The sequence below is a fragment of the Carettochelys insculpta genome, chromosome 1 (genome assembly GCF_033958435.1).
Source record: "Carettochelys insculpta isolate YL-2023 chromosome 1, ASM3395843v1, whole genome shotgun sequence".
In the NCBI taxonomy this organism is placed as follows: domain Eukaryota; kingdom Metazoa; phylum Chordata; order Testudines; family Carettochelyidae; genus Carettochelys; species Carettochelys insculpta.
Genome location: NC_134137.1, coordinates 66585026 through 66611094, shown reverse-complemented (window position 1 = coordinate 66611094; position 26069 = coordinate 66585026). Strand labels below are relative to the sequence as shown.

At 42.7% G+C, this 26069-nt stretch overlaps 1 protein-coding gene across 18 annotated transcripts in view; it reads right to left on the bottom strand.

Moving 5' to 3' along the window:
- ENOX1 (ecto-NOX disulfide-thiol exchanger 1) overlaps positions 1-26069 on the bottom strand; it is a 514187-nt gene that overhangs the window by 179803 nt on the left and 308315 nt on the right. For 15 of the 18 annotated variants that reach the window (XM_074988353.1, XM_074988361.1, XM_074988362.1 and 12 more), the window contains 2 exons: positions 21876-22016; positions 21273-21410 (listed from right to left, as the gene is read on the bottom strand). In XM_074988353.1, the coding sequence (XP_074844454.1) occupies positions 21273-21410; positions 21876-21885 (148 nt within the window). In that variant the 5' untranslated portion in view covers positions 21886-22016. The other 3 variants (XM_074988365.1, XM_074988364.1, XM_074988366.1) reach the window with 3 other exon arrangements.

Here is a 26069-nt window from a genome sequence, read left to right as displayed (position 1 = left end):
GCTTTCTAGGGATCTGAGCCCCTCTGATGTACAACTAGGAGATGCATAGGTAAGTAGCTCCTTTCCTATTGACTTCCTCACCATGCCTACAGGACTGGGGCTCTCGTTTTCTGGTCAAGATGGGGGGAGAGGAATGGAGGAATAAATATACCAGCAAGAGAGCTGGAGTGAAAAGAACTGGGAGAACAACCTCCCTTTCCATCTAACTGCTGCTGCTCCAGTGCTCCACAGACAAACAGTAAAGTCTCCCTTCCTGGCTTTCTCTTATCCTACCACTGTGATGAGCCTAAGAAACACTTCATCCCCCAACAGTCTCCAACTAGCACATCCTGTAAGTTTCAGAGGACACATTATGAAGCCTAAACCTGAGGTGGGCCTTCGGAGACTCCTTCAATGAGCTTTAGCAGCCAGTTTCTGACCCCAAGAACTTGGTTAATTCCTTTTATGCCCTCCTGAGCTGATAGCTCCATGGGAAGGGCTGACTGATGACTCCTGTAGGCCCCACCCACCCCATGAACATCAGGAAATGTATCTGGGCCTGCCTGCAGCCCACTCCAAAGTCCCCCAAAAGCCCATATTGCTGTGGTGACTTCCAAAGAGATGAACATCGTCTCCTTTAGCCTTTGGACAGCTTATATCAATTTGCCAGGGATTAATGATCCTACACTGATGGCAGGGTTCTCTAGCAGCCTCTGCAGGCTTGAGGAACTCGAGACTCAATGGGCATAAGGCTTGAGAAGAATGTGAGACCCTCAAAAAGCCTCCTGTGGCATTTGTGGCAGGCTCTTGAGCACCCACTATCCCCCCTCCACTGTAAAAAAAAAGGGCTTGGGAGGGGACTTTCTCCTCCAACAGACCTCAGGAGGACCAGTAGAAAGGCAGGAAGAATTTTGTTCTCATTATTTCTTCCCCTGGCAAGTCCACTCCTCCTTCCAGTCCCTCACTGCAGGTTCTCATATCACACAAGAGCAGGGCTTCCTTCTTTGATCTCAGGAGTTCAAAAAGGCTGAGTGAAAATGGGAGCTACAGGTGAGAAGGTCATGCTGTACCTAGAGTACAGTACACCCCCCACACTGCCCACATCCCCAGTCTTGCTCATTCGGCTTTAGTAGGTGTCTGAGGGAGTGAAAAATTTCTGCAGCTCCCCAACTGCCTCCTGCTAATCTCTGGGGTTTCCAAGGAGGTAAATGGAGCTTGTGAGGGCCAACCTGCCACAGCAATGTTCCCAACTAAAAAGCTGCTCCTCTGCTTTCCTAATTTTGATGTATGGCTGTGGAAAAGGGAGAAAAGAGGAGATCTGGATTCTGAACACATCATTCTTAGCATATCATAATTCATGAGCCTGTCTCTAACTCACTTCTAGTTACATTAAAATGTTTTACCTTGATCCTAGAGCTGACCTTATTCTGAGGCCATGATTTAATTTGCGCTTTTTGAGTGAAGGGGGAGACACAGAAATTGGGTTTACAGTAGAGACTCAGCTGCAACCCTAATTGTGGAAGGGCTGCCAGTCCTTGTAATTTAATTCCAGACACATTATTCTGTGGCACATCTAGGTGTTTAGGAAAAAGATCAGGGAATTTCATTAAACCAAAAAAATGTTTGGTCTGCAATTCAACTTCCAGGGCAAACACATGGAAAAGAGATCAGAGAAACGGAACAGAAATAATAATTTTATTTAGAAAACTTAATTCCCCTCCCATGCCACGTAGACATGCAAGAGAGTGCAAAGACACACACACAGTGCCAGGGGAAAAATCTCCAAACATGTCTGTTCAATTCCATTAAAACCCCGCTGTAAATCATGGAGTTAATGTGGGTTGAAACTTTAAAGGGCGCAATCCATAGTCTGTGCAGACTGAAGGATGCCTACTACTACTATTACTACTAATGTGGGTTGTAAATTAAGGTGCACAATTTTAAAAAAAAAACCTGTCTGAAAGATTGGATGGGAGGGACCTGCAAAAGTCCAGTTTGATGAAAGCTAAAGGACGATTCTGGTGATATGGGTGGGGGCAGGGGGAGAAGAAGTAATGTTCCCTTATTAGCAAAAGTGCTTCAAAGGCATTACTGGTATAAATAAATAAGGGATATAATTGTGGGAGTGGCATACATCTTTACATTCATAGATGTACTCAGCGAGGTTCCATATCAAATATTAATGACTAAGGGTCATGAAATGAGAGGGGGAAAAGAAAAATACTGGACATGAAACCGGCTTAAACAATGATTCTGCTCTACAGAGTGGCTATGTACAAATGACACCTTCTTCCTCAAGAGAGCTGCTCTCTATGTTTCACATTCTGCCCTTAAGACTCAAGGCTATAGCTGGAGCATGGCAGAGTGGCACTGCCTTAGGCACACTTCTGCACACAGAAGGACATACAATGTACTTACATGCAGTGTGTGTGTGTGTGTGCGCGCGCGAGAGATAGGCAAACACCTGACTATGGTCCAGCCTCCAGTCTTCCCCTGTGAGGTGACAGATGCTCAAGAGAATACAAGAACCCCAAGTGTATCTGTCTCTGAGGGTGAGGGGAATTTTGAGGAAGGTTTCTGGGCAGAGGAAGGCATAATTGGGAAACAGACATTCCGAATGCTCTGTTCAGTAACAAAATCAAAAGGTTTTAAATAATTTTGCTCTTATTAGCTCTTCAGAGTTAACACAGCTGAGAGAAAGAAGGCTTAACTCTATTCTGGGTTGTGTATTAGCAGAATTATTAACTCACTCTCTCTGCTGAACCAAAGTCTCCATTTTTATGTGCTTCTGATATCCCAGAGACGACAAAGCAGAATTCAGCCTGCAGAATTACTTACGACTGTATTTTACTGAAGAAGAATAAATCAGAAAGAACACAGGTTACCCTTTATATCCCATGATGAATTGTCGGTACTTGTACAGTCAGAACATTTTATAGGGAGTAGGTGAAACACAGTAAACATGGAAGCCCATGATAAAGTTACACTTTATGTGGTGTTGACAAAGGGTAGCAATTTTCCAATTGCAAATGGATTATGAGTGAAGTAAAGAGCTTTAGAGGACCTCTTTTGTTTCTAATTTATGGTATACAAATGTGGAAGAGCTATGAGAAGCAAGATCTCAGAGGTTATAAATGAAACAAAAATTAGAAGTACAACCAATAAGAGGAAGCAGTGTAATCCTATTCAAAGGGATTTACATCATTTAGGTGACTGGATTGACAGAAATTGAATGCAATAAAATGTACAAAATGTAAAACTATTTGCCCAGAAACAAGGATCTAATGTATGTTATGTCTAGCAAATCAATCACCTACAGTTCTAATAAGAAAAGGATGTGGGGGAAAAAATAATCACTAAAGGCATGCAAGGCTCTGCAGAAGTAAAGGGAGGAAGAGTGAAATGTTCCAACAGTGAGGTAAAATATAAAACTGAATAACTATGTCACTGTGTGAGACTCAAAGTAATGAGACGGGTTTGTTTTGCTATTTTGAACAGCTGCAACTGCACCTTAGAAATGTGTGTTGTGCTGGAAAGATTGTATTCAAACCTCCTCTGTTGTTTTGCTGATGGGAAGCCGAAGGCCAGGGGAATGAGAGAACAGGGAGATAGGAATGCAGCTTAGTTGTTAGCTACAAGAGTTACACATGAAAGGCCCTCTCCTGACAACAGCCCCTAGACGAACATTTTAGAGGATGGTGCACTAGAATGTCCCAGCTGAGCTCAACTGCTGAGCTAAAACATGAAGAGAGAGGCAGTCTCTAAGGTACACAGTTTCTAAGGTGCACATAGTCATTAACTGTTATTACTTTGTTTTCTTTGCACAGTGCCTTTACATTTCTAACTTAGGAGCATACGTGTCTGCAGGGGCACTGGCCGTTTTGTGAGGCAGAGCTGATGCAGTTTGCTATAGAGACACATGGAGCCTGTTCATGGAGATCTATATTATTTCCCATGGCCTAGACATGGTGTTACTGCCAGGAGTTAGTCAGGTGAGCAATCTGTTGCCTCCAACAGGATTATTCATATGAATGACGATTACTTATAAGCAAGCTTCTGCAGAACTGGCCTCTTGTTCCGTTGTTTCCATCATTCTAAAACAAAACCCTACCGGAATGTTTACCTTCACAAATGGAAAATATAAAACACAGCTCCCAACTGCATTTAGATTCAGAGTACAATACCTTGACTTGCAACCAGAAATGTTCTGAGTCTCCAGACTGCCAGGCTTCAAGTCTGGGAGTCAATAAATCAGTGGTGACACTCCTGAACTAGCTAAGGATTATTATACTATTATACTTGATGACGTACTTGAGGTAGTTATCTGGAACAGAACTAAGGGATGAAGAGTTAAAAGACAACATATATAGGAAGAATTTAAGGAGGTATTTTGTTTTGCAGGCAGTTGTGAATCCCAGGAATGAACTTTCAGCTGAGGCTGTGTCGTGGGCCAAGTAGTAGGTAACAATATGAGAGGACCCTGCTTGATTTAAAATAATTAGTGTCTTAGATCAGCATTTTTCAAAACGGCTCCAACAGTATCTCCACATTCCTAGCCAGTTCACACAACACTCCTTCTCCAAGCTACTTCCTTCCTGCAGCCCACAGTCCTCCCACCAGGCTCTATGTCACTTGCTACACTGCTGAAGTACTGAAGTGCATTTCAGCAAAAGCCAAATGATCACATGGAATTTAATAAATGAAATGGGCACTACCCAGCTTTGTGCTCAGGAATAGGTACTCTGAGTATAAAGAGGTTTTGTTATTTTTTTAAACTGGTCATATTTCTATATCTTGCCTTCCAGATTAATTTTTTTTTGGTCTTTTGGGGGGTTTTATTTAATTTGTGCAGTTGCTTGTTTCCAGTCTGTTCTATAAAGTTTCAAAAATGTCAAACAAATAAGGCTGGAAATGGAAGATTTATGACCCTCTTCCTAGAGAAGTGGGGCCCAGGGATCCCTTCCATTCCTAAGCTATATAGGGCCCAAACCTCCAAACAGGTATGCATACCTAAGGACTGAGGCCTACATTTTAAGAGTCCTGAAACGGGTTCATAAAGTTGATTGAAGCATTGCTTGATTAGGGGCAATCTCACGATTAGGAAGTCTAACGAGTAGGAAACATTGAACAGAGAAGCTGGCCATAAGTATTTCACCAAAGAGTGAAATAAGGAATAAATAATTGGGCAAGACAATCTGAGCAAGGAGCACAAAATTGGTTTGAGAAACATTTAACATGAACCATGTCTATCCCTGCCTTACCTATCTCCTAGTATGTGGCACTGAAATCTTGACTCCTGCCTTTGTTCTACAAATGAGGCCTATCTTGACCATCCAATCCAAAAAAAAGATTTCCAGTATGCACTACCATGGTTTTACCTGTCTCCCAGAAGCACCCTGAAAATGTCAGCAATGCCACCTCACTGTCCTCCCTAAAACTATCTTCTGCCACGACACCTACAAAATACCTAGACAATGGTTAGGCAACTGCTTCAGTGTGACCTCAACTTTTTCATCCTGACTAGTGTGATCTCACTATTTCCTTACGCCCCCGCATCTGTTTGTTTAACTATTCACCTAGGCTATGTCTACCCTTGCCCCCTTCTTTAAAGGGGGCGTGGTAATCAGGGTGATGGGAGATTACTAATGAAGTGCTGCGCTGAATATGCAGCACTACATTAGGCAAATTCTCCCACACAGCAACTTCAAAGTGTCAAACACAGCATACCAGCACTTCGAAGTTTGACACTTTGAAGCTGCTGTGCGGGAGAATTTGCCTAATGAAGTGCTGTGTATTTAGCGCAGCACTTCATTAGTAATCTCCCATCACCCTGATTACCATGCATAGTCCTATTGTCTTACATAGTCCTATTGTCTTACACTTAGACTGTAATTTGCACAGGTGTTTTAGACGTCTTGGTGCCAGGGTATTAGCATGACAAAGTGGCTGAGACAATGTCTTTACTGGACCAACTCCTGTTGGTGAAAGAGAAGCTTGTGTTACCTACCTTCTCGGACAAAGCAGTTTGGGGCAGGAATTGATTTGGGTCGACATGCGTACAGTGCCTACCACAACAGGGCCTAGATACGTCACTAAGGCTGTGTCTACGCTAGCCCCAAACTTCGAAATGGCCATGTAAATGGCCATTTCGAAGTTTACTAATGAAGCGCTGAAATACATATTCAGCGCCTCATTAGCATGTCGGCGGCAGCAGCACTTCGAAATTGACGCAGCTCACCGCCGCGCAGCTCATCCCGACGGGGCTCCTTTTTGAAAAGGACCCTGCCTGCTTCGAAGTCCCCTTATTCCCATCTGCTCACAGGAATAAGGGGACTTCAAAGTAGGTGGGGTCCTTTCGAAAAGGAGCCCCATCGGGACGAGCTGCGCGGCAGCGAGCTGCGTCAATTTCAAAGTGCTGTGGCCACCCGCTTGCTAATGAGGCGCTGAACATGTATTTCAGCGCTTCATAAGTAAACTTCGAAATGGCCATTTACATGGCCATTTCAAAGTTTGGGGCTAGTGTAGACACGGCCTAATACACATAAATAAATAAATAAATAAATAAATGTTTAGTTGACAGGTAAGAAAACATGAAATGTAATTGACAATGGAAAGCACTTTGCGTTAAGACAGTGTTTTTCTTTGGGTAAAACTCTGTATGGTGCGGAATCTGAATATATATACAGCAGCAAAGCGGTTTCCTGAAATGTGACTACATCACATTTTTGAACCCAAAGTAAGAGAGTAACTGTAATATTTGGGCACAAAACACAGTCTAACTGAAGATAAAAAGTATTTTAGCATATCTGACTTGTTAAACTTCACTGTTTTTTTCCTCTTCTGAGTCTACTAAGAGCAGTGTGTGACTGACCAGGTGCCATCTGTTCCATAAAATATTACTCTATGCCAAGGTTTCCCAAACCTTGTACAGTTGAGATCCAGGTTTTTCAAGTACCATATTTTGCAGCTCAAAAATATAAATGAATATTAAAAAATGAATGAAAAATAAATAAATTTTCACTCTATTATTTATGCACAATAATAGTACATAATAATATAAATCTTGATATAAAATACTTAAGTGCCTAACTTATTGTTATTACCTTAATTACGTGGTAAAATATGAAATGTACCAAATTAATAGGCTTGTGTGTGACAATTTGCATATTTTCTAAGAACCGGTATTTTTTTTTTTCCAAGGACTGGTTGTCAGCCGATGGCCGAGTAATCAGTGGTCTGTGAGCCTCTGTTACATTCGAGTCTTTAGCTGCTAGAACAGGAAAGAGTAAGTGAGTAAGTCCTTAACTCTGAAGTGTCTGAACAAAATTCAGAGGGAGTAGCTTGCAGAGTTTAGAAAGAACGGACCATATTTGTAAACGGAGTATTCTAAGATGTAACCTGCCACCCCAAAGGGGGTAGAAAAGTATTCTTTTGTCTTACAGAAACACAGAAAAACTGGTAGTTACTGAAGAACAACCTAAAACATCATGAATCTCCTTTCAAAATGAAGAATGTGGTTTTGTATTTTATGTTTGTGCTTATCTTATTAATAGCATTATCAAATTGTCTATATTGTTAAGTTAACAAAAATACACATAGGGTCACAGACCACTCATTACCCAGCCATTGGCTGACACTGGTACCGGGCCATGGACCACACTTTGGGAAATGCTGCCCTGTGCAATCTGTTGGTGATGTTATACCCATCATTCACCACTAGTGAATCATGGAAGGTAAATCCTTACCTATTTAGATGAAACCACACAATGCTATCAAAGCATTTGAATAAGCAGTACATTTACCTCCCCATAGGCAGACTAGGGAGAATAGTGATGTTGTAGTCGACCAATGAGACTGGGAGTCACAACACCAGTGTTGTCTTCCCAGCTCCGCTACAGATGTCCTATGTGGGCCTTGGTGAACTACAGTGTCACTGTGCCTCAGTTTTTCCATTTGGAAAATGGAGGCAATGCTTCTTCACCTACTGCAGAGAGTCAGTCTTAGCTCATTAACCTCGGAAAAGGAATCTGAGGGCTTTGATTGGAGGAGTTATACCAATGTCAGTTACTGTCAATAATCTGTGTTCCAGCATGAAGGAATGGTGGGAATGAACCTGTCCCACAGAGCATGCTGGATTATTTTGCATAGTAAAAGGCTGGTGATTGTTCGTGGTCTGTTCTTTACTAAGACTTGTCGGGAAGGGATAAGAGAAAGATATGAGAAATATAAAGGGACATTGCCCTAAAATTAAACTAAAAGATTGAAAAAAAGGTTTTATAAAATCTTAACCCGAATAGAATATTTTCCTGAGTATTTTGTTTTTAATTTCCACTAAAATAGGATTTTTGATGTTAGTAACAGCCAGAATTCTAAAAAAATGTGAATGATTTAGCACCATAATTTACATAGCACTGTATAATAAAACTTGTGCCAAACAGTTAGCATGCTCTTTCCCTCAAGGAGTCTCAGGCTACACGTTGGTACAGTACAGCAGAAGAGAGGAATACAACAGAATACAAAACTTACAATACACAGCATGCATATTATACTAACTCTATCCCTTCAGTTGACAAAAGCGCTGAAATGCTCCGACTGGGCCTTCTAGTTCTGTTTCCTTAAAGCATTTAGCCCTATGGCCAAAGTTACGTCTTTTATTTTAAATGCACAACTCAATTCTAAATCCTGAGCAAACTTTCACTATTTTTTTTTACCCTTGGCCTCAACTGAGGACCAATGCAGAAGGAAAACCTGAAAGGACGTAACAAGAATTCTTTCACTGAACAGTTTATCAAAGCACTTAGTATCTCAGTTCCCTTTCTCTACCCTTTAGATTAGTCTTCTTTTTTTGTAACCTAGTCAGGTCTGTTCCTAGTATTTTAGGCTAGACACCCACCACATCTGCAAGAGATGCAGCAAGGAATGTCACTCTCGTGTGCGTCTTCATAGTCACAGTAGATGCTGTAAATGAAGTCCTCAATTGAAATTATAAAGGCGCAATCCACAGTCTATGCAGACTGAAGGATGCCTACTACTAGGATTAAAAGCCCCTGGAGTGAAATCTCCTGGAGTAACACTTACATCACAGAAAGTGTGATTAACTCGGCAGGTGTTTTTCGGGTCAATGAAGAAACCAACCTGATACACTAATACATGAGATTTTCTTGTTGATGTTCCAAGTGATTCCACACATTTGCATTCTGACATTACCTCTTCTGTTCTTAATGGGTTCTCAAGTCTTGACGATAGAATAAAGAGCATTGGTAGTGTGGAAGCTTTTGTTTTCTATACCTTCATGATATGTTTTGTCTCTTTCCTTTCCTTACTTTGATTGCATATCTGGACAACTTAAACTCTGTCAGTCTTTGCTCTTCTTCCTCCTCAATAAAACCCAGCATAATGACCCAATAATGACTGTGCAAGTACAGCACACAGACAGGAACTAGAATAAAATTAGGGAATTCTGCCAATTCATTTTCTCTACAGTGTCCCCTTATTTTTATCCTCTTTGTAGGCAACTATCACAATCTTCACCTTTACATATATTTTCAACATTTTTGCCCATCCACCTCCTTAGGCCATGGCTAGACCAGAGGGATTTGTCAGAAAAATGGCAGTTTTGTCGACAAAACCCACGGAGGGTCCAGATTCCTGCAGGTATTCTGTTGACACTTTTGTTCACAGTTGTACTCTGCTCACCACAAGGAAGAACACCAATGTTGACAGAAATCTGTTGAATAAGCACCAGTCTGGACATTCCAACACAAACTTCTCACAACAAATTCCTGTAATCTAGATATAGACTTAGATTAACTAATTGTGACAATTTTTTCTTCCACAATAGTTTCTCAAACTTCAAATTACTCTTGGGCTATGTCTACATGGCATTCTTCTTGCAAGAGAGAAATGCAAATGTGAGAACCCGATTTTGCAAATGAAGCTCTGATTTACAAATCTCGTGCTTCATTTGCATAATCTCACATGATTGCACTGCTGGGAGAGATTTTGGCGAAAAATAACCTGCTGTGTGGACAGGATTTTGTTGGCAAAAAACCCCTTCATCAACTAACCCTTATTCCTCATTTTTTTCCGAGAGAAGTGTCTGTTGATGAAGAGGGTTTTCACTGACAGAAGCCCATTAACACAGCTGTTTTGTTTGGTTTTTTTGCCAAACTCTCTCACAACAGTGCAATTGTGTGAGATTATGCAAACAAAGCACGAGATTTGTAAATCAGTGCTTCATATGCAATGTTGGGCTCCCTCATTTGCATTCCTCTCTAGCAAGAGGAATGCCCTGTAGACGTAGTCTTGATGAATACACACCCAAGCGAGTTCATTATATTCACAATGATGACCCAAAAGAACAATAAGAAAGAAACAGGATAAATAAATCACCCATCTCACAGCACATCACATTTCACGAAACAGGGTGAAGTGTATCATAGAGGTAGCCGTATTTGTCTGTATCTTCAAGAACAGCAAGAAGTCCCGTGGCACCTTATAGACTAACAGATATCAAGGCAAACACAACCATACAATGACAATATTCAAGCAGTGATAAAATTAGTCTGAAAAATTTACAATTGAAATGAAAATAAAAGTGTTCCTGCGATATGTGATCATGATTTTTTTCCAAAAATCCCTCTAAATATATATAAAAAAGTGGGCAGTGGAGTACCAGAGTCATTGCTGTGACTGCTACTGAGTGTTTGGGGAAGACTTAAAATCTCACAAAAGATGAAGTAAAAAAGAAGAAACTGATAATATTTTTCAAAGCTCAAACTGTGGAAAACGCCAATTCTAGTGCTTGGATAATTCAAAAGCTATTTAAGAGATTTGTTGCAATCTTTTCAGAAAATTGAGAAATTTCAGCCCCAAAGGTAATTAAAAAAAAACAAAAACTAAAATATACTGAAGCAAAGAACTTAGAAGGAACCATAACTATACTGCATCAATCTTTAATAGCTAAACTAAATGCATTATTACACTGTATTTATTGTATAAATTATATATATAATGTACAAATACATATATTAAATGATATGTAATACACTAGGGGTGTATCTACACTACAAAGAAATTTTGAAAGGGGGAACATCGAAAAAGAAAATCAAAATAAGGGATTTCGAATAGCACGGCTACAAACACAAAACAGATCGCTGTATGGATCCACTATTTCGAAAGACCACCCTCCATTTTTCGAAAGAGAGCGTCCACACAGGAAAACGGGCTATTTCGAAATAAGCAGACAGGAAACATCATGCACGGGGTCACATGGCTGACAAGCCCTTCCGGGTCACACCTTAAAAGGCCCCTCCCAAACACATCCACCCTGCACACACAGAGCCCAGCAGAGCAGGACACAGCACCGCGTGGACTGTGCACCAAGAACCAAGAGGAGAATGGAGCAGCAGCAGCTGCCAGAGTCCGATGCTGCCGCCGTCACTGGGACCCAGGCAGTCATCGCCAATCTGGGCATGGTGGATGCCCTGGAGCCCACCTTCCCTCCGACATGTGTCCTGCAGGCCCTGCCAAGGAGACAACTGCCGCTCCCCATCCCCTGTCCCCCACGGCGCCTCTGGAGCCACTCCAGTAGTGGGGACTTCTGGAACAGGCTGGTCCTGGACCAGTGGGATGATGAAAGGTGGCTTGCAAACTTTAGAATGACAAGGCACACATTCATGGAGCTGTGTCAGTGGCTCTCTTCCGCCCTGCAGCACGTGGACACCCGCATGTGGCCCGTGCTCCCAGTCGAGAAGCATGTGAGGATCGCCCTGTGGAAGCTGGCCACCCCGGACAGCCATCGGTCAGTGGGGCATCAGTTCGGGGTGGGCAAGGCCACCGTGGGAACCGTCCTCCCGGAGGTAAGTCAGACAAGGGCCCCACACCCTCCCCAGGAAGGGGCAGGGGGAAGGGGGCCCTTGGGTGGGGGCCTGCAGGGGCAGGGGGAAGGGCGCCCCCAGGTGGGGGCCTGTAGAGACAGGGGGCAGGGGGCAAGGGTCAGGGGGCCCCCAGATGGGGGGCCTGCAGGGGCAGGGGGCCCCCCCGATGCACAGGTCCACATGTCGGTGCCTCCCTACAGGTGGTCCAGGCCATCAACCGCCTCCTCCTGCAGAAGGTCGTCCTCCTGGGCAACCCGGACAACGCCATGGTGGGATTCGCAGCCCTCGGATTCCCGAACTGCTTCGGCGCACTAGATGGCACGCACATTGCTATCCGCGCCCCAGACCATAGTGCAGGACGCTATATAGACCGCAAGAGGTACCACTTGTTGGTGCTCCAAGCGCTCATTGATGCCCGGGGCTGGTTTACTGACATATGCGTTGGCTGGTCCGGTCGAGCCCATGATGCCCGGGTATTCCGCAACTCCTGGCTGGGGCGGGGCATGGAGGAGGGCACCTATATCCCTGCCCAGGAGCTCCCCGTGGGGGACACAGAATACCACCCTGTATAGTGGCTGATGGGGCGTACCCATTAAAGCTGTGGCTGATGTGCCCCTACATGGTGCACACCACCGCCAGCCAGGATGTTTTTAATGCCTGCTTGAACCAGGCATGCAACACTGTTGAGCGGCCTTCGAACACCTCAAGGGGCATTTCCGATGCCTCAATGCATGGCTGGGTGTCAGCCCGCCCAACGTCCCCGGGGTGGTCGTGGCCTGTTGCGCGCTGCACAATGTGGTAGAGGGAAAGCAGGAGCGCTACATGCCCGGATGGGCTGCAGAGAGTGGCCCTAACTACGAGCAGCTGCCCATGGCCTCGTGTCACCAGGCACAGCATGAAGGGGTTAGGGTCTGGGAAGCCCTCCGGGAGGCCTTCGAGCAGGAGCCACGCTGACCTCCACCTGGCACATGGCTCACACCCAACCTGCAGCCCGGTCCCCCCCCCCGACACACAGGGGACACTGGCGTGCATGAAAAGGTTTATTCACTGGGGACTAACTTTATGTAAACAAACAGCTGTTAAACAATGGCATGGGGTCTTCCTATTGGGGCTAAATATGGGGGGGAACAGGGGTAGAACTATATCCAATGGGGCAGGGGAATGCCCCCATGGCCAGGGCCACAGACATGGGCAGGCCTAGTCCCCCACAGGGGTGGAGGGGCGAGATCCCTGGCAGGTACAGGTGCCCCTGGTGTGGGGGCCCTGTCGGGGCTGGGAGGGGTCTGGAAGGATGGGGAGGTAGAATCGTTCAGGGGCTGAAGAACAGGGTGGGCTGGGTGAGGCGGGCGGGGGCTGGGGGGTCCGGGGAGGGGATCCCCCTCCTGGCTGGCACTAGCGACCAGCCAGTTGGCCAGGGCAAGATGGGTGGATGGGCTGAGGGTGATGTGCTCGGGGGCAGTGGTGGGAGTGGGTTCAGGGGCGGCAGGGGGGGCGGCTGGGGGGGCCAGCTGGGGGGCCAGCCGTCGGAGGGCTGCGACCGCCTCAGACCAGACCTCCCTCCACCAGGCCCTGTCCTCCCAGTCCATGAGCAGCCACTCCTGGAGCACAGCAGTCTGCTCCCAGATGGCTGTGGTATAGGCCTCCTCTGCCTCCTGGGGGTCGTAGTGCCGCTGGAATGAGGCCGTCCGGGTCTGGACAGGTGGCACCCGGGGCAATGGGCAGGAGGGCTCTCTGGCTCCATCCGAGGGTGGCACGGGTGTGGTTCGGCCCTCAGAGGACAATGCTGTGGAGACACAAGGGGAGAGCGGCCATCCAACAGTGCTGTCACTTGGGACTGGTGTCTCCACCCGTGCCATCTGCGCCATCCCCAGGCCATTCGTCAAGGTGGTGCCTCCCCTGCCGACACCCCCCTTGGGGCTCCCATGTGCCCGCCAGGACCTCATCTGTGGGGCAATTGCTGACTGCAGCCTGGCCCCCGCATCCCTCCCTAGTTGGGCAGACTCGGGTGCTGTCCATTGGTGCAGGTGCTGGATGGTGCCATGCTTGGGTCTGGGATGGGGCAGGGTACCATGGGATAGGCCCCGCCCCAGGCCACCCAATCCAACTGTCACCTACCTGGTCCTCTGCAGAACATGTCCGAGGACACTGGCCTTGAGGGCACCTGGCTGGAGGTGCTGGAGCTCACTGCGATGAGTAATGGGCCCCCCTCCTCCAAGTCGCTCTTGGCCCCCACAGGTGTGGTCTGGCTGGAGGGTCCCGGCTGCTCCAGTGGGTCTATCTCCTGGTCGGGGTCTGGGTCACCTGTGTCCACCAGCACTGACGGCTCTGGGACGTCCTTCAGGCCGAGGAGCTGTTGCAGTGCCCGGTAGTGTGGGCACCTCGGGCTGGCCCTGGCCCCTGATCGGCTGCGGGCATCCTTGGCCCGGCTGTAGGCCTGCCTGAGCTCCTTTACTTTGGAGCGGACCTGCTTCCACAGCCCCAGGGGCAGCCGTTCAAAGGCAGCTGTGTTGAGGGGCCTCCCTGTGCTGTGGAGCAGCACCTCCTCCTCCGCCCAGAGGCTGAGGAGGTCTTTTACCTCAGCCTCTGTCCAGGATGGGCCTCTCCTTCTCTGGCCCTGGCTCTCCTCCGGCGATCCCTTGGGCAGGGAAGAGGGGGCCTCCTGGGGTGCCCCAGAGTGCGGGGGGCTTGCCATCCCAGGGTTTGGTGGCATGTCTGTGTGGCTGCTGGAGCGTGTATAGGGCTGAGCTCATGCTTCTCTAGCCCTAGGCACGCTCTCAGCTTCCTGCACCGGGTTTCTGGAGCCTTGCGGCTTTAAGGGGCTGGCCCAGGGACCATAGAGCCCTGCCGGGACTTGCTAGCACGTCTCCTGCGCTCCCTGGAGCCGTCGCCATGGCAGACCAGCAATTTCGAAATTGCGGGCCACGGAGTGTCTACACGTGCACTATTTCGAAATTTTATTTCGAAAGGGGCCGCTCTTCCCAATTCCGGATGGGAAGAGTGGTTTCAAAATTCGGGCCTGTTTTTGCTGAAAACAATTTCAAAAGAGGCTGTTGAGCGTGCAGAGGGTCCGCAGCCTCTTTCGAAATTGGGCCCAATTTCAAAATTAATTTTGAAGTAGAGTGGTAGTGTAGACGCACCCTAGTCAAATATTGCCAAAACGTATGCCTTCTGAATAACAAGTAGAAACAACAACAACAAGGAGGTAGCTGTGTTAGTCTGTATTCTAACAAAACAAAACTGCAGTCATGTAGCACTTTAAAGACCAACAAAATGACTTATTGGGTGATGAGCTTTCATGGGACAGACACAAGAGGTGGATCTATCCCATGAAAACTCATCACCTAATAAATCATTCTGTTAGTTTTAAGAGAAACAAGGATTATAGAAACACAAGAGATGATATACAAATATTCACAAGAATCCATCTTTACAAATGAAAGGCTATGACATTTGCCTAGATCAAAAATCCAATTTTACAGCACTAGGAGATAAGGAATTGAATGCTGCACAGATACCATCTAAACTGGTATTAAAAGGTTAACAGTGCTTAAAATTGATTAATCGCTAGGACCAGATGACATACATCCCAGAATGTTATGGGAAAATTGGCTAGATATTGCAGAAGCCTACCCTGGCATTTTTTACAAAGTGTCAGGCCAGGAAAGAGCCCTGCAAGCTGAAAAGTGGCCATTGGATGGCATAATTCTATTACAAGACACACGTCCTGGGGCATTAGAGACCAGTAAAATTAATATCATTTGAGGAAAGGGACACAAATCTTTAAACTGTTTAGCAGATCAAATAGAGGAAAAGTCAATGGGAAAAAAACAACAAAAAAAACCCCCAAAAACACAGTGTAGTAACAGCCAGCCTTCAGGAAAGAAAGCCAGGCCAGAATAGCTTTTGGGGAATCTCAAGGATTGTAGACAGAGTTATGTACCAGGACACTGCAAATTGCTCCTGCAGTCACTTTTTCAGACTGTGCTAGTTTAGGTAACGTTTCATGTAATGCAAGATAACTCTCTACCTAGGTAAGTCAAAGACTTTACTGCCTTTCTTATTGGCCCTCAGACCGGAAGATAAAAACAGACAGAAACAAATCTTTTTTAGAACTGGAAAGAAGTTAATGGATCCTTCCCTTTTTCCATTTGTAGAAATACTGTTGGTGAGGTTGGGAAGTATCAATGAGTGCAGACAGATGTATTATAACCAATAGGGCTATCATTCTTTTCACGGCAAAATATTGTGAAAAAGTCAAAACTGATGAAATCAAGGGTAGTGTGTGAGTGAAATGACAAAGAATCTAATTCCTTTGGGAAATACATACTAGATTATGTAAATGTAAACAAAACACGACAGTTTTCTTTATGAAAGTTTACAATAGAACATTGATTTAACCATTTTGAAACTTTACTATGGAGAATAAAATACTACTTCTAACTATCTTCATTTAAGTGAAACAAGAAACATTTCCCTTACCTTCTCAAGTCTTTTTTCTAAACTTCCCCTTTTTTAATAGCTTACATTTAACGCAGCACTGTACAGGACAGTATCTACTTTTTAGGTCTCTGCTGCTTGATTGCATATTTCTGTTTCCAAACAAGGTATGTGATTGTTTGGACTGTTAACTCTGCTGTTCCTAATGCTAATGTTCTATTGTACATAATTTTATGTAAAAGAAAGCAAAAGGCATGAAAGAAGGGGACTCTACTATTCCTTGCTGGAAACAAGGAGATATTCTATATTAGTAATTAATACTTATCACTAAGGCTACACTTTAAAAGTGATTTGCAGATATGGACTGATCCAAACAATGTTCCCAATAAAGTGAATATGAAAAATTCCAAAAATAAACTAGCAGCAATCAGGGCGATTAATGGAAATCCTTGAGCTCCTCACACAAGGACATAGTATGAAGGGGGAGAAATTCAGTGCCATCTGTGGAACACTGTTGACTCAATGGGGAAGTTACAGAAACGCTGCTGGGAGAATTTGTACGAAGAAGTAGAGAGAAAGGGGGAAACATGAAAGGAAATGTGCAAACCCTCCAACATTAAATACAACAGAGACATCAACCAATGGAACCAGACAAAGGTACGCCAGTACAAAATCATTCCCAGATTTGGAGCTATTTAAATAAGAGTTTAGTGAAGTACATCAAAAAAGCACCGGACTTGTTTGTTTCTAGGAGGCATATATTTATAGCCCAACCGAAGCAAAGACCCTATACTCAACTCAATGGCATTTCTCTGTCTGTAATAAAACAGCTTTTGATCAGCTTTTATCTGATCAATATAATTTTTTAGAGAGTATTCTAGGCATCAACAGGCAGAATCTTGTTACTTTTGGTTAAAACTGGAAAAGCCTTCAATAGAAAATCAGGCCCACAAAGTACTTATTTGGTAGTATAGGCAGAGACATGTCCATCCGCTGGCTATATATCATGGGCTACTGCTACTGCTCAATATGTTGCTCACTGGATACACAGCATGGCCTACATATGCCATGAAGTTTGAGATTCTCTAGTTTATGGAGCAACTCAACACCAGTGTACTGAATGGATGAAGAATCTAAAAACAAGGCACAGTTGCGGACTTGGGAAAACAAGGGATCTAATGGTGACAGCTGTGGCCTGGGAGTCAACTGAAGAGCTACACCAGTTATATTTTCTTCTCAGATTGAACAGTTGCGTGTGCTTGGACCAGTAACCCACCCAACCTTACTGTATCTTAATTTACCCATTATAAGAGGGATATTTCTGGGCCAAATCCACAGTTAGTGTAAACTGGCATCATTCCATTCAATCCCTAATTTCAGACAGGATAGCCAAAAATGTAACTTCATAAATACCCTGGGAGGCAGGCATGGTTGTAATAACTGAGCCCCCAAATTTATGATTTATTACATTGTAAGATTTGCCTAGCCATCAAGGCCATTTAGAAAATATAGAATGCAGGGGTACAAGAATAAAAACCCAAGGTGCAATGGCTGAATTTCTTCAAAGACATGTATTTTCTGAAAGAGCAAGTGCAGCTAAAGAGACTTCTCCTTTTTCCCTGATGGGCAATGAGTTACTAACTCCTAAATTATTATCAAATTCTGATATTCTATGATGTGCCAGACAGAGTTGCAAAATAGAGAACCTGACTGAATCTAATATTATAATTAAAATATGTATAACAGGGAGGTCAACTATAAATGATACAGCTTTGGGCAAAATATTATAAATTTCAATGACAGGATTTCCCTCATGGGCAACCCTGTTAGAAAAGAACAGAGTTGCATTCATATTGATTTTTTTTTTTTTTTAGGTAAAGTGATGAAGTGAGGAGGTAAGGAATCACATTTGTGCTATCCAACTGAAATGCATCTGTGCTGAAACAGGGAATAGATAAAAAGGAACTAAAAACCACACTGTATTTTTATAAGGACACCTGAGCACAATGTGGAAAAATCTGAAATATAACGGGCTAATTATGCACAGACCTAGCCCAGCCATATAACCCAAGGTCCTACCAGTGTTATTAAAATGAGGGAAACAGTAACAGAAGATATATACAGCTGTTTTGGACTGCTGGAGAACAACAGTTCTTGAAGTGACTTCTCAAAGTAAAATGGAACTTCAAAAACATGTTTAAAGAGTACCATATATTATGGAGTGATGTCATATACATAATATGGACCTTAAATGTATATTTTAGTGCTGACAGAGGAACTGCAACTTCAGCAAGTTTAACTGCAAAGATGGCCAAGGGATGCACAGCACATAACCCAACTTGTGGAGTAAGTTGATGACAGGCGCTAATAAGTCATGTTTGAGGTATGTCCCAATATACTTGTACTAAATGCTATGACCTAACCTGGGGTGACAAGATGTATTGAACAATGAGAATGAAAAACTGCAATCCCAACTGCAAGAACTCAAAAGCTGCGAGCTCATTCTCTGATGGATGGTGAGAAAGCACAACTTTCTTGTTGGTTGGACATCTTGAAACTTCAGAAGAGGTGGGGGTCACTGTCAGATTGGTCATACCAGCCCCTCCAAGAAGAACCACCAAATTAGACCAACCTACAGAGACACGTTAAAAGGATGTGTTTCCTGAATGCTGAAGACACCTGGAGGAAGTTCTTGGCCAGCCATATGGTGACATCAAGAACTGATTTGGATAGGCACATTTAATTGCTCATTTCTACTTTCCAGCAATTTGGGTTGTCCACTAGCATGTTAGGAAAAAGACTGCAGATCTGTCTGTCCTTCGCTCCACCTGTGTTTGCAGTGTCAGTTCCTGCTGTCATCAGGAGCTGCTAGCTGATGGCTGAACAGAGATCTGGTAATAAGTAACACACAGACTTCCTCTTGAGTCATGATCCAGTCAGTTATTAACCACTTTCTGAAACTGGGTATCTAATTACTGAAGAAATATATATCCTTGTGTATGAGCTCTAAAGATCCCCACCATTATTGTATATGTCTTTGTTTTGTAACTGGCTCCAATCAAGATTTTTGCAAAACAACTTAAAAATTGAACACATCATTGTTGCTAGATTAGCTAGTCGAATATGTATCTACCATAGGAGACAGTAGAATAGCTAGATTAGCTAGTGGAATATGTCTACCATGTTTTCATGCTGCTTGTTGAATTCAAAGAGTATACAGATACAAAATGAGACCAAGCATGCAAGCTTCTTGAACTGCACGCAATCTGTACAGCCTGCCATAAATGTAAAAGTCAGTCAGGTCCTGAGGCTAATATAATTTATTAAGAAAGAGGTAAGAAAGGATGACTATTGTTGATCCAATGGGAAGGAGATCTTGGTGAATTGGCATGTATCCTGTGACTTAGCTTTGGATTGTTTTACCTCTGTTGTGTTAGCTGCACCAGCCACAAGCTAAAGAACCTGAAGAGTACAAGCACCAACAGCCACAAGCTAGAGAACCTGAAGAGTACGTCTACACTGCAAAACAAACCAACCAACCTGCAACAGCACGTCTCAGAGTCTAAGTCAATTCACTAAGGGTTTCAGTCTATGGGACTGAAAACAGGAGTGTAAACAATCCTGCTTGGGCTGGACCTGGATCTCTGAAGCCTGGGGAAGTCAGGGCAGAACGGAAGGGGCAGAGTTTGGGCACCAGCCCAAGTGCAAAGATCTACACTGCTCTCTTTAGCTCCTTTCATCAGAGTTCTGCAACCTGGAGTCAGCTGATCTGGGCTCTGAGACTTGCTGCTGCAGATTCCGCTCCGCCCCACCTGTTTAGAGGTACCCTTAGCTAATTTTTTAAAATCACCTTTTTAATGTAGTGATTAAGTATGGTTTTCTATTGTTTTTGTATAACTGCATTCTGAAAACCTAAATGGTTATACTCGCCAACTTTCTAGAGTTTACATTAACCAAAGCATAACCGAAATAACATTTTTGCCTTCTTATAGTTTGTGCTATTAATTCCTGTTGATAAGGATACATAAGGAAACTCTATAAAACTAAATTCAACTTTCAAGTCCTTTTCTTTAAAGATTGGTAAGATGGTAGGAATAATTGGTTGAGCAGTTGCGTTATTGATGATGATGGAGTTGCTTACCTAAAGACTGGTTTTACAACCTTTCTTATGGAGTGCCATGCTGATTTATATCAGCTGTCGACATGGCCCATTGTATGTATCTCCCAAGAGGAGAAGCTTAATTCATTTTGCTTCATTCCCACTTCTGCTGAAATCAGCTGATTTCAACAGGAGCAGGACTGACCTTCAATGTTTGTAATATGGAAAATAGTATTTTTATCATTGCTAGAAAGATTTAAGGATCCACTGCAGAGATCTGTCAAGTTGTGAATGAAATGACAAAGTCAAAGAAGAACAGCCCTTGAAAATTAACTTATGGGGTTTACAATGTTAGGAAAAAGATGGGACTGTTTCTTTCAGTTAGCTAATGTTCTCAATGGATATGAACCACAGGGGATTCACTTTTTTTTAATCTATTTATATCTACACTTTCTTTTGTTAGCAAAACAATCTTCCTTCAGTCAGGAGGCTGCAGCCACTGTTCAGGCTATTGCTTACCAAAAACTCAAGGAAACCTAGTGGAATGGAAAAGCACCTCTCTCTCAAAGACTAAGTGCATCTCTTGACCTCCTCCCTAACCTAGACTGAGCAAAGAGCCTTGTAGATCAATGGTTTAGAACTCTAATTTCCCCAAAGATTTTGGTTCTTCCGCTAGGTTAAAACACAGTATGGATTACATATCCATTATACAAGGAGACTAATACAGAGTATGCAGTATTAATCATAGAAGCTGTGCTCTTACAAAGAACGTTCTGAGAAGACAAAAATACACACCCTTGGAAATGATTCCAGACGTTTGTAAAAAGACTGAACAAAATCCATAGAATGGTGCAGGAAATCTCTAACAGATATCTTACCTGTCACAAGCTGTTGTCCAGCTAATCCTACTGGAACCATCCCGAGGTTATTCATAGCAGTAGCCCAAGCCGTTGGATCAGTTACTGACATGTTGAGCTGTGTGGTATCTATAGCTATACTTCCCAGACCATCAGCTGCTGTAGGAAAGGTAGTAAATTCTAAGTTTAAAAGTCAATATGCCACAATTTTTAACAGAAAATTGTGTTGGAGATATAAATAAATCTTACTAAAATAATCTTTTTATTGCTATGATACACCATTTTGAAGCACACATAAAATTGCAAGGTGCCACATAAGAGTGAGAGAAAATACGGTCCTGCGCAAAAGAGCTTATCACTTAACACTACCTAATCAATGGCAAATGTTTCTATGGAAATAAACATAATGAGATTTCCAGGTAGTCAAAGAAAGGACACCTTTGTTAAAAAATGTTGTTTGCTAATGAAACTGTGACATTATTTAGGCACCTGGATAAGAAGGCTAGATCAATTTGACTTGTCTTAGAAAAAGATACTAAGTTCAAATTGAAAACAAAAGGTGATTATTACTAATCAGTTTAGTAACAATATTTTTGGTGGCTACCGCACAGTACGGATGTTTACCTGCAGCCATTGTTTAAACTGGCTTCTTTTGTCTCTGAGTGACTTCAAGTAGTAATGCATCCACTACTGTATTAATAACATCTTGCAATGAGAGAATCTGTCTGTCACTGAATGCAGAGTCTGCACACAGTTCATTAGGGGCTGCAAACAAAACAAAACAAAACAAAATCAGAAATCAGAGAAAATCTCTTTTCAAAACAATATGCCCTGACTGAAATCTATATGAAGTTCCTACTTACTCACAATTGGATCTCCAGTTCAGTTGTATGCCTTCGTGGGTATTAGTGACGGGGTTTCAACTAACCTGCATTCTTGCTGACTGAATAAATGGTGCCATGTATGAGCCTGTAACATGTCTCGCCTCTGGCTGAAAAGCCCTCACAAATTAGGTTTTATCAGTACCTGCACAGCCACCTCAGCATGTAGGCATCAAGTGAAAGGATATACTCAGGGCTGCATATGAATTTTTTAAAAAGTTAAAAATTAATTGATGTGAGTTTTCAGTAAACAGTGGCCTGTTAAATATATTCCCAGAAGAAAGAGTACCTTTAAGAGCAGAACACAACCCGACTTGAAATGTTAACGATGTCACGCTTCCTTTAAATAATGCAGTATCCTCATCACACTAAAAGTGGACCCAATAAGAAGAAAAAGGAGCACTCCAGCCTACATCTGAAATACCTTCACTTTAGTCAGGTTTCTGCTGCAACATGAATTTTACATAAAGGTAATTCTTTTGTTTGTGACTCTCGTGTCTGCATATTTGACTGTTAGAAAGATTTGAACAAAAAGAAATAAAGCATGTAACCAACTGAGAAGTGACAACTTTGATTATGACAACACCTTCACATTCTTACAGCAGAAAGAGCAAATATTTGGGCTGAGATAAGCACATATCTAAGCCTATTTTAGTCCTTGTATGCATTAGTTATCTAACAGACTGTGGTGTCTTTTTTTGGAATCTTTATAGTTTCTCATGTTTGCTTCACCTCCCTGTAAGAGCACTAAACACTGGAACCAAAATTTGTTGAAGTCAATGGAAAAATTCCCATTGATTTAATCATGCTTGGCTGTCTCAGACCTTAAATCCCCAGTCTTTCATCAGAGAAGTCAGCTGGAGTTTTGGAATTAATTTCACTGGAAATTTAAGGAGGCTTTAAGGATAAAAATTCAAAACTGAATAAAAAATGCAAATACAGAATTTGAATGGGCAAATCTCACATTTGTTTGTGCTAAAGGCTAATTGCACGGACAAAATGTTTATGCGAGTAACCAAACACACACAAGTCTAAAACATGGGATTGAGTGAAATTTTATAGACATATTTTTGGTAAATAGTTTGGAGTCTGGGTCTTTATGAAAATTATTTTTGGAGAAGTTGTGAGTATTGTTTCTAGTTTGTGAACCTCAACATTATATCTTTAGAAAAGACATAAGAAAAGTGATTAGACTTTACTTTAGCTTAATTCTCCCCACATTTTATCTTCAAATATTATGTGAATAGAATATAAGCCAGAAGAATGAACATGGTTGTACAAACGCCCTCCCTGCCATCCATAATGCAGGGGCATGGAGCTACAATTACATAAATAAAAAAGCCACACAAAGGAAAAAAAACACTCAATGTAATCAGTTAGTACTGTACTTTTATATTTTGTAACTTATATATGGCCACTTCTACTAGGTTAAAACATATTGGGTTCTGAGGCACACTGGGTCTACTTAAAACCTTGATAGTTATCATATTTCAGATTTTGTCTTTTCCATATCATTTGTGTTATGAAAAACTGACATTTTAAATACAGTCTCTACTTACTAGAAAACAGTAAACAGAGCTTACATGATTCTTGGAACACAGTGGGACTTACAGCAAGTTGAGATTTGAAAAAGCGGGTATCTAAATTCCAGCTCCTTAAACCCATATTTAGCTCCTTCATCTGCCTCAGACTACACATTTTTGGACACTAACATCTATTTCAAGGCTAGAGCTGGTCGAATTATTTGCCACTGATAAAGTATCTGACATTCAGTATGGCCTCCTTGCTCTTTATGAATCACTCACAATTCAATCCTGATTGCAATGTGTGTTACTCTTCATGAGTAAACGCAGAAAAAAAATTAAGTAAACACATTTCAGCCTATTGGCAACTTGCAAGATATTTGTTCTGACAAGGTCTTTTACCATGTGTCAATGGGATGTGCTGCTGGTCAGGTAAGTCATTTTGATATTGCTTTGAGACTGGATGAGAGAAGTTTTAAGCAGGAGAATGATGAGTGACAGGAGAATGAGGAATGGCAAATCACCACTCCTGCTAAAATGCCTGAAACTACAGGGGCTTATGAACATTTTCTTGAATAAACCATAAGATGGCCAAATACATGCAGAAAATGAGTAATATCATTGCACAAATAATAGCAAAAGAAATCGATTTTGTTAGTTCATGAACATATTCATGATTCACTTATTGTACAGTGTCACTAGATCTGGCCATGAATCTAGGGAACTCCTGGTTTTAAAATGCAAACAAATATAATGGAGGAAAACTACATTCAAATTTAAAAATTCTTCCCCTTTTAATAATTCAGAATGTTACTCACTGACTATAATGGAGATAGATCCTCAATGTGCGTAAATCAGCACAATTCCATTGAGTCCCTTAGGAGCTAGGCTGACTCCCCCCAGTAGAGGAGCTGTATGATTTCAAACCAGTGTATGTTCCTGTAAATAGTAGTCACCTGAAGGCATACATAATAAGGCTACTTCTACACTAGAGAGGTTTGCAGACAAAACTTGTGTTTTGCAGACAAAATCTGTGGACTGTCTACACATAAAATGTATTTTGTCAACAGAAAAGGTCAACAATAAAACTGCGTAGACGCTGGAAAGGGCCCTTTTGTCTACAGAGTGGGTCAAAAGATTGATCGTTTTTTGTGCGCAGATGTGATCTGTCAACAGAAGTTTTGCCGGAACATCTCTTCTGACAGTAACATCTGTAGACAGATGCTTCCAGTGTACACATAGCCTAAACGTATGGGTTCTGCATACAGTAATGAACATGAGTAACTTTACTCATCTGAGAATCTCCACTGAGCTAAATGTAGCCCTAAAACAATATAGAGGAGAAAACTGTCAAAGCATTCGGTATTTTTTAATTTCATTTTTATGCTGTTTTAATGGTCAGTGCAAAGACCACACCATAGTAATGGCAAACTCCTTTCATGGTCACAAAGCAAATATCCATTCTTCATCTTTACATGGTGGGTGTGGGAGACTTTCAGACGTTCCTCAAATTATCAGGAAGATAAAACACCCGCGAATCCACACCAATGAGAGCTTCTCAGTCGCAGCAGATTGTATTTAGTACGCATATTTTAAACCAAGCAATTAAATGTAGTTACCCAAGTGAATACAGAACTTGCTTATATATTGTGCATCAATTATCACAGGCAATGAATGCCATGAGACACAACATAAAACTAATTCAATAACTCAGCAGATTGCTAAATTAAAACCCTACCCTTTAGATAACTGTAACACCCCAGACAAATGAAGAAATATGGCAAAGCAAATTAACCTCCCTAGTGTCAAAACTGCTAGCAGAATGCCCATGTAAAATGGCCAACCAAAGATGCCAGCAATGTAAGAGACAGTGAGGACTGGACTGGGTAGACAAGAGAAGGTTCTATTTCAGCTTCTGATCTTGACCTGCTATATGACTTGGGCAAGTCCCTTCAATTCTCTGTATCTTCTGTGATCACTTCACGTCCCGAGGAACAAACTGATTACATCAAAGTTCTGAAAATGAGGATGACATATATAAACATCCCTGATACTGATACTAACAGCTCTCAAGACAGTCACTATAATCAAGTGGGATTAAAGGGTAAGAGGATGGTCAGAATGATGTGTTTCTTTCTAAGTTCTGATTTCTAATGAGCCATCAGATCTAGCTGGATTTCCAACTTTGCCAGAGATCTGTAGCATTTCTTTCCATCCACTGTGGTTCATAGGATATTGGACATTGGAGTGGTCACTAAATCAGCAGATAAAGCAAAATACAGGTCATTTACCACACAGGTCAGGGTATTTTTAACATACCGCACTCAGCTAGTCTAACCTCTGCTGTTCTTTTTGTTTACAGATAAAGAGAGCTGCAGACAGGGTTGCCAGGTGCCCAGTTTTTGAGTGGAGCA